The sequence below is a fragment of the Macrobrachium rosenbergii genome, chromosome 28 (assembly GCF_040412425.1).
Source record: "Macrobrachium rosenbergii isolate ZJJX-2024 chromosome 28, ASM4041242v1, whole genome shotgun sequence".
NCBI lineage: Eukaryota > Metazoa > Arthropoda > Malacostraca > Decapoda > Palaemonidae > Macrobrachium > Macrobrachium rosenbergii.
The window spans coordinates 15,823,176-15,840,438 of NC_089768.1; the positions used below are offsets into that span (position 1 = coordinate 15,823,176).

Consider the following 17,263-nt stretch of genomic DNA (forward strand, 5'->3'; position numbering starts at 1 on the left):
TCAGCCTTTTACACGAAAATTTCCGTCCTCTTCGTTTACCCGTCTCTTACCTGACTACGTTAATTACAAATTTAAATTCGCCGGAAACACAGAAGTCTAAGGGCTCTCTCTCTCTCCTACAATATTTCTGCTAAGTTTAATGAATTTCTCATTATCGTGTTGACGTACAACAAAGCAGAAAAGAGGTATGACAGATAAATATATCTCAAGCGTCAGCTAGTACTACTTCGCAGACAGGAGGGCAAAAAAGTAAGCAGAGATGATCATCATCGAAACAGTTCGGTAGCATGACTAAATTCAAGTGAGATATAGGAAGTTTCCTGTTGAAATCATTTATGGAAGGGGTCCAGGTAAGGTTCCTTTAGTCCACTGTTAATAATAATAATAATAATAATAATAATAATAATAATAATAATAATAATAATAATAATAATTCATGAATTACGAGGAAATATCGGCAATGATTTCCAATAAATATATTTCATCACACCGTTGAAACTTGGAGAAGTTCAAGGCTATATTCAATATCGGAAAATAATTAAAACACCCGACAACTTGCAGAGAGAGAGAGAGAGAGAGAGAGAGAGAGAGAGAGAGAGAGAGAGAGAGAGAGAGGAGACGAAGGTCCAAGAGGAAGAGAAAGACGGCAAAGAAAACGGAGAGGCCTCTCAGGGGACTGGGGTCTGCACGAGAGAGAGAGAGAGAGAGAGAGAGAGAGAGAGAGAGAGAGAGAGAGAGAGAGAGAGAGAGAGAGAGAGACGGCGTAGCAGCTGAGCTTGAACCCGCGGGCAGCAGCACGTTTTCAGACATGTGAATTCCACCGCACCTGAGTCACTGACTGACAAACATGGATTGCTCGAGTTTTTGCTTTCTCTCCTCAGTACTTTTTTTTTTTCTTTTTTTCTCCTCTTTCTACTGTTTACATCATGTTTGCTCTCTCTGCAGTCGCATAAAAACAAGTGCATACAGAGTGCAAGCGGGATTTGGTTTGCTTGTTTGTGTTAGGATTCTGATTGTGAATAGCACACAGTTTTACATTATATATATACACTATATATATATATGTATATATTATAAATATATATATATATATATATATATATATATATATATATATATATATATATATATATATATATACATATGTATATATATAATATAAATATAGTATATATATAGATAGATAGATACACACACACGTGTAAGTAGAAAATAAAGCACGTGAGCATTGTCACCAAACTCTTGCCTCATTTCTACTTCAGATAAAAGGCACCTCAATAAAAACTTATTATTGTTGCAACCACCGGCGATACCAAAGCTGATCTCAAATGAAGGACTTCGAAAAATCCAACTGTGAGATGCTGCGTCGCCAAAATTCTGCAGATCCATCCCCCACGGAAGCTCTTCCTCCCCCTCCCCCTCCTCCTCCTCCTCCTCTTCTCCTCCTCCGTCTTCCCTTAACCAACACAACATCTATTTTGGTCACAAGGGTAGGCCAGCGTACCACCCCCAACCCGGCCCCTTCTCTCTCTCTCTCTCTTACACAGCCCGGTTTGCAACTTGTGTGTAAGTACAATCTATTTTACATCAACGTAACGAGTAAAAAAACAAATGAGCAGAGTGACTGATGAAACATGTTTGTGGGCAACGCCAAACTTCTAACAGAAAAACGAGTTGGATTTACAGCAGGGCAACAGATACCGGTAATAAAATGTTAAAAGTACGGTTTTCTCTAAACTCCATCTGAACTGATACGCATTCCATTTATTCTATGCACGTACATACAAGTCACATAGTCTACACGCGCATGCCCATGCTTGCACAAACACTAGACACAGTGACCTCTTAACTGCTGAATTTCATCTAACTTTTTGGATACTCTCATCACTAAAAGCCTTGGATCCAGATGGGAAATCAATGAAGCCCTTTTCACCGTGCTACGGAGCACCGTGGGTCAATGATAACGTCACTCTTACCAGTGTGGGCGGGTTCAATCGCCACAACGGAAGCAAATGCTGTTCACTTATTTCCCATTAAGATTCAAGGCTCGCAGTAGTAACAAGTATATCAAAAATATATATGAAGAAATCTTCAAGTAGCGAAATTGTGCATCATCGAAATATGCTCGTAATGTTGATTACAAGCGAATAGGCTAATCATCCACCGATCCCTTTTCACGACTGTTCCAGTTCTATAAAATAGCAATATGGACGATACTGACAGCAATCTGTCGGCATGACTTTCTATTTCATATTCAAATCAAAACGCAACAAGGAAGGACAAAAGGGGAGACAAAGCAGGGCCTTATTCAGTCAGACCACACACCCCCCAAAAGCACTTGCGAAGAATCGTTTCAGATCGACAAGGTTTTCCTTGAAAATGCTAACCATGAGCAATATCTGTCACTGTAATTTCCAGTTTCCAGCTAAGATTTTACAATGCAAGGCTAATCTTATAAGAACTGGACCATGAAGAGAGAATAGAGGCGTGATCCTTCATGTCGAGTAGAGTACGAATCCTGGTACAAAAAAAAAAAAAAAAAAAAAAAAAAAAAAAAAAAAAAAAAAAAAAGGGAAAAAGGTCACGGAAAAAAGTTCACAGGAGAAAACGTCACAGGAAAAGTCAATAATCTTTCCTAGATAGTGACCACCCAAGGGTTTTAACCCGGTATGTATCCATCTTAGCGGCGTGTTTAGTACAGGTCCGTTGGCGATTTCCGTATAAACATAAACAAAAGACTGCAAATAACAAAGACAATGACCCCAAGAAATATTGTGAATTTTTCCCCTGTGACTTTATTATCGGCCACCATAAGTGAATGTGACTTTTTTTCCTAGCCAAAATTGTGACTTTTTTTCCTGTCAAAAATTTACTTTTTTCCCTGTGACTTTATTACCAGCGCCACCCGGAGGACAAGAGTTACCGGCCAATCCTTCATGACTTACGATGGTTCAGAAACTACAACGAGGGCTTCACTCAGCTAGTAAGAAAGCCGACAAGGCTTTCAAAATCTGAAACTAGTGCTTATGTGCTTAGAACTACAACACAGGCAGGAATCCCTGCTTTGTATAAATCTGGCATAAAATCAATGCCACTGATGACTGTAACCTACCATGACCGATACACGTATTTGGGCAACTTTAAGTCGAGCAATTTGTTTATGTCAGAGACGTCCTATAGCATTTATTCTGATTTATAAAATAAACAACATTTCCGTTAATATTACACACTACCCTTGAAATATATATATATATATATATATATATATATATATATATATATATATATATATATATATATATATATATATATATATATATATATGTATGTATGTATGTATGTATATATACACACAGTATATATTTCTCGTTCAAGGACTTACGTATTAGGCGGTCCACAATCATGAGCTAAATACTGACTGTGTATATTTTACAACGAAAAAACCACATTTTTCTTATCTCTTCGAAAACAGAAAAGTTACCGTCCATATTTATACCTTTATATATTATGTGAATGTAGCGATCCCTTACGTTGGTAACAAAAATACTTTCTGATATCAAATAAATAAATTAGCTCTACTAATTTTTATAAAAAATTACTATTTTTTTGACATAAACCAAAGTTACCTTTCCAACCTTTTATCGTCGATATTACTTTTATTTGGTCAAATTTATAATGAAATCTCTTTGGCTCAACTTTGGATTCTATTTTCTTGTAATTAAGAATATTTTTTCTCGAGTCCTAACATCACAGTGAAATTCTTTAAAAAACAAAATCCCCAAATTATTCATTCTGAAAAAAATAAAAAATAAATTATTCGAGACCGAATGTCAGTATCGGCTATTTCAGATTCTCGTTTTCGCCAATCCCCTTTAAACTAGAGTACAACAAAGCTTAACGGCGCTTCATTCATTTGCAATCGATACATTCGAATATACAGGTATCCATAAATGCACGCATCTTTAAGACAAAGAGGAGACATCAGGCCATGGGAGAGCATCATTTCTTTCGATGGATTTCATATTAAGTTTGAAACAATTCCCTACAAATCCCCTCAAGAGACCTTCTTGATGAGCAGTAACACTTTATTTTATGACTTACAACACTAAATGCAAAACTGAAATGACATACAATATATGTAAAACTAAGTGTTTCTGTTTCATCGCAAGCTTCAGTCCTATGTTCCAAAATGCATTTTGCAGGCAAGTAACCAATGTGTACTCTTCTTGCCAGATACAAATGTATACACGCAAACGCGCGCGCGCGCGCACACACACACACGCAGACTATACTTTAGCCACATACAAAAGGAGTTAAGTGGGCAATATGAATGACATACAGAAAGTGCGCGATATGAATGACATACAGAACTGGGTCTAGTTTTCCTACATTACCCGAGTACCTAAATGTTGTGCGAGACGCCGCATTTGTCCCAAAAAACCCAAACCTATAAAAGTCATACCGAGATATAGACGGATGGGAGACAAGAAGAGTAGCCTAACAGGGGAGTAAGGAGGCAATACCCTTATCCAGGTTCTCTCAAGGCCTTCCCTTTCACTAGCCCTTGTTATCGGCCACCACGTTCTTTAGCATAACTTGTCCTAGGATATGTTGTCATAATCCTCTCATTATATGGTATCGGTTCCACAGCCCTTGCATCTCTCTTTCTCTTTCTCTCTCTCTCTCTCCCTCCGACTCCTCATGCGGTCGCAATCTCACGTTTTCGTTCAATGTTTATAAAGGAAAGATAGTTACGTGGTTGACGTACTATTCTGCCATTTTAGGTTTAAAACAGGATCATAATACCTCTTCTATACGATTCCATAATTTCACACAGAAATTAGCAATAACAAAGTTGACAGGTCCGTTTTGACTTCAACTTTTGGGATCATATATATATTATGTATGCGGTGAAGAATAAAGATCGACAATTCTGACGATACAGCGAAGGTCGCATTTTTAAAGGTAATTGTTGTCTGTGCTTTGATAATGGTCATGAATGTCTATCAAGTGAAATGACGTCACAGTCACATGAGCAATTCACTAGACTAATTCATTAAAAGCATCCATTTGTTCCAAGGGCAGTTATTATTGGCCTGAATGAGCAGTTTGAAGCTTTTACAATTATACTGCACCAGATGAGAACAGTCGTTCAAGCTTTCCAATTGTACTTGGACCATGTCTTCAGCACTACCGGTTCCCAGAAGTGGCGACTAAAACTAATCATTTTCCTACCAAAAATACGAATTTGTGCAGGCTACACTATTCTGAAGACCCCATGCAACCTCCCGGGGGGGCATTTTCCCCGAGATGTAACCGAGTAGAGGGACCTTTCCCTGAAAAAAAGCGGGACGCCAGATCTTAAAACCATAGATTTTTCTTGAAAATAATCTCATTATGTTTCCCACACCCAAAAAAAAAAAAAAAAAAAAAAAAAAAAAAAAAAAAAAAAAAACGGACTGGTGCAATACTAGCATACATCTCAGGAATTTGTCCCTGGGGAGTGATCGACCTGGGTTTACATTCTTTGATGGGTGTTTTGTGTCACTGATGTTACAAGTCGATATAATTTTTTGTTGCTCGTCATAAACTCGAAAAATTCAAGGTTTACGAGAAAGTTTTTTGGTTCCCCTTTTTTTTTTTTAAAGACGCGTATTCTAAGACAATTCTTGGCCTTAACAGTGGTTAATGATGGGTATCATATAACAATGCTTAAGTTGATCTACAATTGTTTTAGAAGTGTCTTACGATAGTAATGTCCTCCAATCGTAATGTATTAACATAGGGCAAAAATTACCTTTGTAATAGATACTTCACCTTTTTTAATAAAAAAAAATATAACGTGGCCATTTATATAAAAAAAAAAGTCGCCTCACTGTACGAGTAATGAGCTTCATTTGAATAGCAGTGTGGGCACCGAAATGACCCTGTACAGGTAATAACAGTTATTCGTTGGAATTATAGTAGTTAACCAATTACTGGCATGAAATCAAGCATTCTGGTTGGTTCTTTAAAAATACCAGCGCGTGGGCTCAAATTACAAGGCTTTGTGGAGAGGTTAAGAATATCTCATCTTAACCACTTTTTCGCCCATCACGTGCAAGAAATCAACAAATGTCATTGGCAGACAGCCATTTGTCTCGGATATTTTAAATTAAATAATTTTCGTCAAACAAGATAAATCCACCCAAGAATATAAATATCCCCAGAGCCCGTCAGGGGAATTAAGAGAAAAAATATTAAGAAACTGAGGAATCCTAGACAACTGCCGTCTGCTTTAGGTTTCCAATGGGAAGAAATCCATGTGTGACTCTGGGAAGAAATCCTAGTGCGATTCTGTAAGTGTAAATTTGCATTTAAATTTCAATAGGAAATTCCCCAGACTTACTGTGTTGGGCTTCTTAAAATTCGACATATTACTGACACCAAAATCTTTCACGATTCAAAGAAAAGTTCAAACGAAGGAGGAATACTCCTACTATTGCTACTGCCAGGTGAGAAAACTGGGTATGTGTGTCGTCTCCCTTCACATTTATGGTTTGGATTTGATAACACCCGATGACTGTACAGGCTGCAGCATTAGCTGGTGGAATGGACTACGGATGAAGGCTCAGGGACAAGCTGAAAACTAAATATGACGCTAAACCAAAACAGGAATAAGACGAGTCAAAAACACAGATACGAACTCAAAAACAGTCGATGACATACGCTATTCGAATTTTAAAGCTTTATCTCATCAAAACTAAGCTGAACGTTTGAATGTCTGGTATCGAAATGGAAATTCTGAGACAATTTTACAAGCAATGGATACATCTCTGCATTTCATTCATGGCTAGTATGAAGGGTAGGAGTTGTGCCCTCGGGTTCTGTCTGTCTGCGAGTAAAGTAAGTATACCTTAGTTTTACCTGACCACTGAGCTGATTAACAGAGATGTTATACAATGCTTGTATATCTTTTTTTTTTCTCTCTTTTAAATAGCGACTTATCCGTTCCCTTTAAGTTTTTTCTCTTTGACAACCGTATATCACTCGGATAGGCGGAAACCTTGTTTTGCAATCGACGTATAACATTATGTATGTACTTACATACATTATATATATATATATATATATATATATATATATATATATATATATATATATATATATATATATATATATATATATAATATATCATAAACGACCCCTTCTGGTCGCGCGAGCGCGCGCCCCCACACACACACACACACTGTTGAACACCTATTTCTCATGGGCAACGCACGAACCCTTCCAAATTTAAAGCATCTGATTCAATTTGACTAAATAACAAAAGAAGCAGAGCAGTGTTCTATGTTCATGAAAAGAAAGGGTTTTCAACTAAGCATTACTTACATTGGCAGGTGGTTTGTTTGGTGAGGAATTCCTTTTGGATACCTCTGTGGAGGCCATGGTTGACGGGGAATGTGGTGGCACTCTGTCATAAGCTGCTACGCCGTTCACCTGGGGTTGTGGAATGATTGGAGGGGCATGGACAGCTCCGCCTGAAGAAGGCGGAGGAGGGGGATTGCTACTGTTATTGTTATTACACTGTTGCTGATTTCCACAAGAAGGTTGCTGATGTCCGCCGTTGCCCTGCGGATTGTGATTGCTGCTGTTGTTGCTGCTGCTGTTCTGTGAGGGCAAACCGCTCTGTGGGGCACGTGGAATCACGTTCTGAGGATTGGTGAGAGGTGCAGGTGGTGGAGGATGTCCGCCTAAGGAGGAGGCAGTCATGGTTCTACAATGTGGTGGGTTTGTATTGCGATCTGTCAGCAGGAGTGAGAGGCTGTACGGTGGGGCTGCCTCGGGTTCTTCCTTTACTGCAGCAGTCGCCATGGGTTACAGGCACCAACGAGGACCAAAGAGGTGGTCGACACGACCTTTTTCTTTCTTTCTTTGTCTCCGATGTATGATGATGAGATTTCCTTCCTTAAAAAATAAATATGGCTTTTCTATCTGTCCTGCAGAAACCTCAACCTTCCACGCCACGAAAAGAACGAGCAGTTCTATAGTACATAGCTTTGGAGGAACGACTTCTTTCTTTCTCAGAAGTACGAGCGTCTCTTCTTAACCTTGGTCCCACGCAGGACCGTCAACTTTCAGATGTTTGGAGAGCAGACTGACGTCGAAGGAGACAACGTTAAGCCAAAGAGTGATCCGCCCAAGGGGCTGTAGCACAATATTTTCCCCTCCACGGGAGGAAGAGTGGAAATGTACCAAAGACGCACACATCCAATCTGCTATGGCATATTCCGGGTCCTTAAACACATTCACAAACACAATTCACCGACTCCAATACTCGATTCGATACGGGGAAGTGCCCGCAAACGGGTTTATAAGCTCATTTCACGAAAGCCCCGAATGTAGAACGTCGAATGGCCTGGTCTGTCAATGCACGTGACCACGATCACCTCCTACGGGAACAAGAAAGCATTCTCTTACCTCCTGCCCTGCTCTTTCCTATTTCGTGACGACTGACACTGAGTTTTACTTATAATTGCCCACTTCTCACTCGAGATGAGCTTGCGTTTTCCTTCCAAATTCAAATACAGTTACAGATTCAAAACGTGTCGCTAAAATAATCCACAATAATGCAACCCGTAAAATGTCACTTAGGCTGCAGTTCTGAAGAAAAAACTCATTTGGTGTTTGCTGATAATTTTCATGAGATATAAACTTTCCCGCTAATCTAATAACAAACACTCCTTAATTACTGTAGTAACTTTCAAGTTTCTATAAAGGTCCAACTCGTTACACTATAGTAATAAGAACACAAATGCCACTGATGACAAAGCTTTTCTCTTATTAATCGTAACTCTCTTTCCACTGGAGCTTACATACCACCAGATCAGTGTTCTCAAAGACTATGAACACCTTCGAGACAACATCGCAGGTACAACACTTTTAACACCACCCCTGGCTGAAGGCAACTAGAGAAACACGAAGCCACCACCATACGGCGTTGTGTATAAGCGTGTGTACGTATGAATGTGAGAGAACGTAAGTGTGCGTTTGTACGCGTGTGCGTGTGTCTGTCTGCGAGCGTGTGGGGCCGACCAGTTCATTCGTATGTTTGTGCCGCTCTCTCAAGTCACGTGCAGCCCCACACTTTGAGAACATTCGCCCTCTGTAATATTGATTTTGGGTAATAACTGTTGGTAGTATCTTTCTAGATGCAATTTTACGTCGAAGTTAGTAATCGTTATTCTAATTTATGAAAAATTATGAAAATTATAACTGCAAGACGACGAAGAAACAAATAGTAAGTTAGCATATATGCCAAATCACCTGACGACCAACTCCACTATAAGTTGCCATGTATGGATATTTTTTTCATCGTTGGGGCTGTAATTTTCTCTTATCTAACGCAAGTTTGTGGAACTCTACCATAGCGAAAAAATCAGTCCACATATACGTTTAACGACTGACCGTCTTGAAATATCTGTTGCATTGCACTGGGCTCTAACATTCTAGAGATATCTAGAATCTCATCCAAGTCTGGCAGCCGCAGCTCTTGCTGGAGAGCTGGGGCGAGGCACACGTGACTTGGTTTAGATGCACGTGGGGCGCCATGCACCATGACGTTGCTATAAATATTTACCTTCAGTCTGGGCTACGAAAGAGACGACTATGATGAACATTTATAGCATTATTGACTTTCTGGTAACGTAGAATCAACAGTGGAATTACGAAGGAAAATTCGGGAGGGATGAAAGGGGTAAAGCGGTAGGAAGCCACTCAACGGTGTCCCTCACGTGATGCCTCACGTTGTAACCGCTTGCTGACGTCAAACGTAGTCACATAATTTAACGTTCGGTGAAGGAAAGCTATGTCAATCACAGTCGCTTATTATAATAAATAATAAGATCTTTTACCGCTCGAACTTATTCGTCTAAGCGTCCCCCCCCCCAAAAAAAAAAAGATGAGAGAAAAAGTAACGCGGTTCACATGTGGATAACTCCTCTTATGGGGTTTCAAATAATGAAATAACTGAGCAGCACGTGTGTAGCACAACAATCGTTTTCTTAAGTTCCCCACCAGTCGCGACGCACAGCAACCAATACAGAGGTGAAGGAGTACCTAAATGATCAGACCACTCCGGCACAGTTGAAACCGGGGTCACAGAGAACATCCGAAAGGGACCCACCCTCAAGTTGCCTCTGAACACCGACGCAACAGTATCGCCCCCAAGATCCGTATCCCTGCTCACTATAATAGTGAAATAAGGACAAATGGTATATGACAGGAGTATATACGTGAGTGTGAGTGTGTGTGTGTGTATATATATATATATATATATATATATATATATATATATATATATATATATATATTGTGTCTATACTACATCTATCAGGTGTTGAAGGTTTTGGGAATGTCAGTAGCGACAGGATGTCCAGATTTACCGTAAGTAAAATGGAACAGATCCACAGGCTACAACAGCGCCTTGCTGGATCCACACTAGTGGTCACCAAGCAAAATGAAAGATGTAATGTCTCGTAAGTAGGCTAGAAGAGACATTAAATTTGTTACATTAATTTCTTCATATACAATGCAATCATTCTAGCCGCATGTTTAAAAGACTCTCTCTTCAATGACACGTACACACATACCTCATATAAACACAGCCACACACATACACACACACAAACAAACGCAGACATACACACACACACATATATATACGAGTATATATATATATGAAATTTTATATATATACACAAATATATGTGCATATAATTTTACATATGTATATGTATGTATGTATATATATATGTGTATATAAACACACACACACACACACACACATATATATATATATATATATATATATATATATATATATATATATATATATATATATATATATATATATATATATATATATATATACATATACATACATATAACAAATTCCATTATGAGGCTACAGAGAGCAACAGATATGATAAAAAATAGAATAAAACAGAAGGCATAAATAATAAAGATAATTACTTGATTTACAACAGCGACCACCAAACAAATAAGAGCTGATTTGCATGGCACTACCAAACAACATCTCAGCCTCTCCGACTTACAATAAAAAAAAAAAAGGTTCTCGTTCATGTGATCCCGTGACACGTCGTTAGATAACGGCGCAGTAATATTAGCAACAAGCACTAACTCTTAGGGCGCATGCACGAGCGAAGCTACTGGAAACTGACTGTCACAAAGAGAAAGTTTTTCTTGAAATCTTCTGCAAAAATAAAGAAAGGCAGCAATTACGTGACGCGTCTGACGGCCACACAAAAGTATTTTGCATCGCCATCTCTCTCTCTCTCTCTCTCTCTCTCTCTCTCTCTCTCTCTCTATATATATATATATATATATATATCTATCTATCTATATATATATATATATATATATATATATATATATATATATATATATATATATATATATATACATATATACCGAACGGCTTATGAACAATACCGCCCTTTCTGGCAGCACTAAGTGAAAAAGAAGAAGAAACCTTGGAGGTCTAATGTATGCCAAGTATTGGCTAATGTCCAGAATCAATGAAGTGGATACAAGGTGTGATATCGGTGTAACATTTATGTGATATCGGTGTAATATAAATGTCCTGTTTTATTCCACTCAGTATCCGCTTCCGATCACTGATTAGCATACGAGAGGAAAACAATAACAGCAAGTTGCAACATCCGAATGCTGGGTTATCTTATTTTCAAGGCCAACAATCACGCCAGCTGCCAAGACTGAAAGCGAAAAAGTCCCAGAACCCCACCTTGTGCAACTTCAGGCATGATGGGACTAGCTTACGTCAAGTACAATCTGTTCAATTACTACCCAGGACGATAGGTGTCAAAATCGGAATGTAAACTTGATTTTTTACTTCGAAAAAATATAGTTACCCAAATAAACTCGGTTTTGTTCTTAAGGTGGCAAACTACTTTCATTATTAATAGCTGCAGAAGGATGATCGATGTACTGAATCTAAACATGGTTAATTTTACTCTAGTCTAATTCTAAGTAATTGATAAATAGTTCCTCGTTGGACGAGTCGGTAGAGTTGTCGGCTAGCATTCGCTAGGTCCGAGTTCGAGTCTCCGGCCGGCTAATGAAGAATTAGAGGAATTTATTTCTGGTGATAAAAATTCATTTCTCGCTATAATGTGGTTCGGATTCCACAATAAGCTGTAGGTCCCGTTGCTAGGTAACCAATTGGTTCTTAGCCAGGTAAAATAAGTCTAATCCTTCGGGCCAGCCCTAGCAGAGCTGTTAATCAGCTCAGTGGTCTGGTTAAACTAAGATATAACTAACTAACTTATAATCTTTCTCGGAAAATCTCAAAAGTGTCTGTTTTATGAAGGCTACAAGAACCATAAAAAATTGAACTGTGTGGGTTGACGATAAATATTTTGGGACAGTTCGAGTTAATTTAATTTCCTCACAGGATGACAGCCAACAGAAATTTTAACCGTGTTTATGTTGCACGACTACCCCCTACGACAGTCCAGCTGAGTGAAGATTTTGCCACGAGAGTTTTTCCAGGAGTACCGGTGACTTCGTGATTCCTTTTCATATTCACCCAAACAGCTCAACAGCCACGGACTCCAGTTATAAACTCAAAGACATTAGCCTTAACTAAAAATCAAACTTTGACCGTTAGAACCAGACCCATGACTTTAACCACAAAGCTCTGTAGGCTACCCAGCGAAATGGAAGCTGTCGCTAAACTGACAGCTTTCCAGAAAAGACCTGTCACAGCTAAGTCAATCCTTATGCTTGGCCAGTGTGTTACTTCAGATAACAAAGGACACCATGAAGTCACAAGATTGCACATAACGCAGAACATCTGTAACAGACAACCGAAGTATAGATTCATCACCTCTGACAATTCGATATATTCTAGGTGCGTGTGCAGTTCCCAAAAACTTTTAAAAAAGCTTTCTTACAAACTCATTCATATTTCTTTTGGCGATAAATAGAAAGCACTGGTCTACAGTACAGTAGCGTCTTGGGTACGTGCGATGCTGTAGCAGCAAATGGATAGAGAAATACCGAACCCTGTAATGAACACTTTCATCTGAAATTCGTTTTCATAAAAAATAAATAGTTCCAGGAAAAAAAAAAAACATCCGATCAAGCATGGTGTTATGAGGGTGGAATTCAAAATAATTCACCTTGAAGCACTTATCATTTGAACAAATTACTTTACACTAGTTTTCATTAAACGAATGTCAGTTTTATGTTTAATTCAAGGTAGTCCCATAAAACGAAAAGCAACAAATACATGGAAAAATGGTGACACGTACAAGACAGACATAAAAAAGATAACAAGGACAGGAAATTTAGGAGCAACGCCTATTGAAAAAGTTGAAAACACTATTAGCAGAAGGCGCCACCCACCACCACTGATTTAATAATCCAAAAATAGAAACGGTGAACACTGTCAATCCCGTGGGCCTGGAAAGTTTAATAAAAAAAAAAAATCCAGAAATGCAGCATCGGTTGCTGGATTCAGCAACGCTGGAATTAAATTTTAAAGGAGAAAAAAAAGAAACAAGTAAAAGAAAATTAAGATGGGATTTTTCCGATAATTCACACAAAAAAGCACTTACAAGAATTAGGACACAGAATTGAAGGGAACCATATCAAATATTGTAGAAGTGTTCTTTGCAGCGATGTAGCGATGCTTATTGGTTCACCATGCGGGCTAAGGCTGATAAAATTAGTATAATTTTTAATATTTCTCTGTTGGTTTCCGGGCCCCATTAAACATTGCGACTTGCAACAAGAGTAAGTTTTCTTGCAATTGCAGAAGCGATTTTTTAAAAGGTACTTAAAGATTCAACCATTTTCTCTTATACGTATCATCATATCTGACACATAATCACCATTATCTTTCAAACACAAAGCACAGATATCAATGCACGTGGGATGAAAGAAGGTACCGAGAGATCAACTAAAACAAGTTACAAATGCAGACTAATTTCTGGAAAACTGAATTGTTAATTCTGCAATCTTTACAATTCAGTTGATACCCTTGTTTTGTTTTTGAAAGATCCAACGGTTATGTCTAAACAGACATGAAAGAATACGGGCTACTCTGCGAGCAAGAGCCCGTGCTGGCATAACGCCTGTTTAATCAAGCAACAGCACAAAGAGAGAGAGAGAGAGAGAGAGAGAGAGAGAGAGAGAGAGAGAGAGAGAGAGAGAATATAACCTTTACGTAAAGCAAGATGCTGGCAGAAGAGATTACGAGAGAGAGGGAGCAGTCAATTTTTACGTAAAGGCCCCAGAGGAAGAGTTGGTGAGGTTGCGAAGTCTGTCAAAGAGCCCACGATGGCCGATTGTCATCAGGGTCGCGTGCTGCTGACCTTCGGCCCTGATCTCTTGCTTGATTAGGGGCCTCGCACAGCCTCAGAGGAACACACGGACAGATACAATGTCGAGGACAACGCAAAGACGCACGAGGGCAAATTTGACAAGTGTAGCCACCGAAAGATGTTCATCTGTGACGTCATTCGGGATCGTTTGCAGTACACAACGCCCTAAAAGAAATGAAGACCCGATGGACGGTGGATCAACGCCATTACTCAAGGGGAGACTAAGACTTAGAATGGCGTACCCGGGGGCCACAATTGGTCCCAATGAGCCTTTAAGCGTCCGGATTCAAGCGTTCCCTCGAAACAAAGGGACTGGACGCTGAAACCAGCCTGATTTTGCAAGTGATATAAGTGGCATTACGGCCGCTTCGGTAATTTAGCCCTTAATGCCGAATATCGCAGGGTTGATATTACCCAAACTTCATGGACGAGGAAAAAAAACAACATTGACGCCATTTAGCGAAAGAATTCCCCCAAGGCTTTGTGAGCAAACAATGCCCATGTGGCGAAACTGTTACGGAAACACGAGTGCCACTCACTGTCGAAAACTCCTTCCTTGTCCTTTCCTACCGTGTCCACCATTCTTCTCCAGAGGAGGAGAGCTATCGGAGGGCACACGACAGGACAGCAAGAGGACGAGATCAGGTCACAGCTTGCATAAAAGGATCAAGTGCATGGTAAGGTCGAGCACCAGCCTAGAACGCATAAGGAGGCGAGACTGTCAGGAAGACAACGCCTCCAAAACAAACAACACCAGGAAGAAAAGGTTGCACCCCTCCATAACAGTGTCACACAATTAAACGGTTTTGGTCTAATTAGAGTGTTTCTGTTTAATGCCTCAGGCACTGGACTCCGGCAAAGAATTAAAATGTAATGCATAGGCATATTCCTAATGTATTTTCTTGTGATGAGTAATCCACCAGGAACAAGATTTTCAACCAGTTTCCACCAGAAACCAAGGAATTTCTAGACAATATTATAAGTAGACAAAAGCGTTTTTAAGGTCATGTGCATCTTGCTCTGTGGAAACCATCTGTTGATCAACAAGAAGATTAAAAAGGTTCATTCAGTGTTTTATAAGAATCGAACAATAGTTTGAACATTTTACTGGACAAGAACATTCAAACAATACAGCTGTAGGCTGAAGTCTTGCAGACACCGCAAGATACCTTATCACTACTTGGTTTGAATCCTTACAAGTTCTAATACTTCATCATCTTAAGGTAAAAATTATGAGTTCCTCAACAACATTCGAGCCTACCACGTATAGCAGAAGAAAGACTGGAAAAGAAACTGCACTAATTAGTTCCCAATAATGTTGGAGGTCAAAAAATGAAGTTGTAGTGGGACAACAATTTTTGGACCAGGAAAAACGTTTTGTTCGATGGCGTTTTTTGTTTTAAGAAATAATTATGTCATTACACAAGAACTTGACTTCCGTGCAAGACATTTCTTAGTTTCCCGCTGAAGTCGACTTAAGGTCAGTTTTATCAGCATTAACTAAGGAACCTCAAGTTGTCTGTTGCGTGAATGAAGGAGCGGACATCGTGCAGTAACTGCACATTCCTAAGTCATATGACGGTGATGTGATTATGCAATTTTTTACTCAGTGTGGCTTATTTTCATTAAGACCGGGATAAGTCACTCTAAATTTTATGAAAATGTCACATACATATTGGGGATATAACTGAACTTCTGTGGTCCACCAGGATGGAATAAGAAAGATATTCTTTAAGCACATAGCAAGATAACTATAACTGTAAAAGATGCTATTGTATAGAGTAAGCACCATAACCAAGCGCAGCCGGTGCTTGGGAACATACATATAACCAAGCGCAGCCGGTGCTTGGGAACATACATTTTTAAGGTAAACTGGTGGTTCCATCGTCTACCTTTTCAAAAAAGCAACCCCTGACACGTACAAAGGGAAGCAATAAGAAAAATATACGATTTAAAAAGAAAATAACGAAAACTCAAAAGGGTCAAGATAAGAAAAACAAAAAAATGTCTCTGACAGAGATGTCAGGAACACCGTAAACATACGACAGTCTCAGTGTCAGTCAGTACAATGACGTCAGCGGTTGTATAAGCCTATAGGTCGGGGAAAAAACATATCTTATTGCCTTTTCACCTTAGTGAGGTGACTTCTGAATAGGTGCCCTTTGTTACTGAATACGCTGTGAACTTTGAAAACCGAACACAATAGACATGATTTTATCTATTGATGCATCTATCCTGTTTATAGGCAGATACCCACACTCGGAGGAAATACCTATTTTTACACATACATTCTGGACTCTAAAGTGCTCTAGATCTTAACACAGGTAGTATGAATTGAAAAGATAACGAAGGATGAAAAGCATACCAATGAAGTGTTTCACACACAGCCGTCTTCAAATAAATTTACCAACGAGGATGCCGAATTCAACCTGATATTCCTATATAACTGGGTCCTCCTGGAGGAGCTTAAGGGAAAGAAAACGGGTACAGCTTACCCTCAGAGGGGACTAAAAGCGCGCCCTTTATAAAATAAGAGATTATATGGGTTGGGAGAAACAGAAGCAGGGAAGGAGTCGAAAGCGGAGTAACGGAAGGAAAGAAACACAAAAATTGCTGACGCTGGCAGAGCAAATTCGAGAAGGCGGCCAATGCATACAAATACATCAGTCCAGGTCGGACTTTTTCGCTGAAATTTTTAGAGCATCTAAGAAAGCGACTTCTGGTTTAGCAATTAATGTCGCGAGTTTTATGTTACCACATGATGACCTCCATTATCAGTTCATGAAGAATGCACACAACACTGTTCTACCTAACGATAAAAATGGGATTATAGGTAAGGTAACGTGTTCTTG

General features: G+C 39.2%; 1 protein-coding gene across 12 annotated transcripts in view; it reads right to left on the reverse strand.

Annotated features, from left to right (window-relative positions):
• Positions 1 to 17,263, reverse strand: part of LOC136854075 (transcription factor cwo-like) — a 220,957-nt gene that overhangs the window by 47,572 nt on the left and 156,122 nt on the right. For 3 of the 12 annotated variants that reach the window (XM_067130200.1, XM_067130199.1, XM_067130197.1), the window contains exon 1: positions 7,372 to 8,950. The exons of 6 other annotated variants lie outside the window; for them this stretch is intronic. In XM_067130200.1, the coding sequence (XP_066986301.1) occupies positions 7,372 to 7,854 (483 nt within the window). In that variant the 5' untranslated portion in view covers positions 7,855 to 8,950. Of the gene's footprint in view, positions 1 to 7,371; positions 9,057 to 17,263 lie in introns of those variants that run through there. 3 more of the 12 variants (XM_067130195.1, XM_067130196.1, XM_067130198.1) reach the window with 3 other exon arrangements.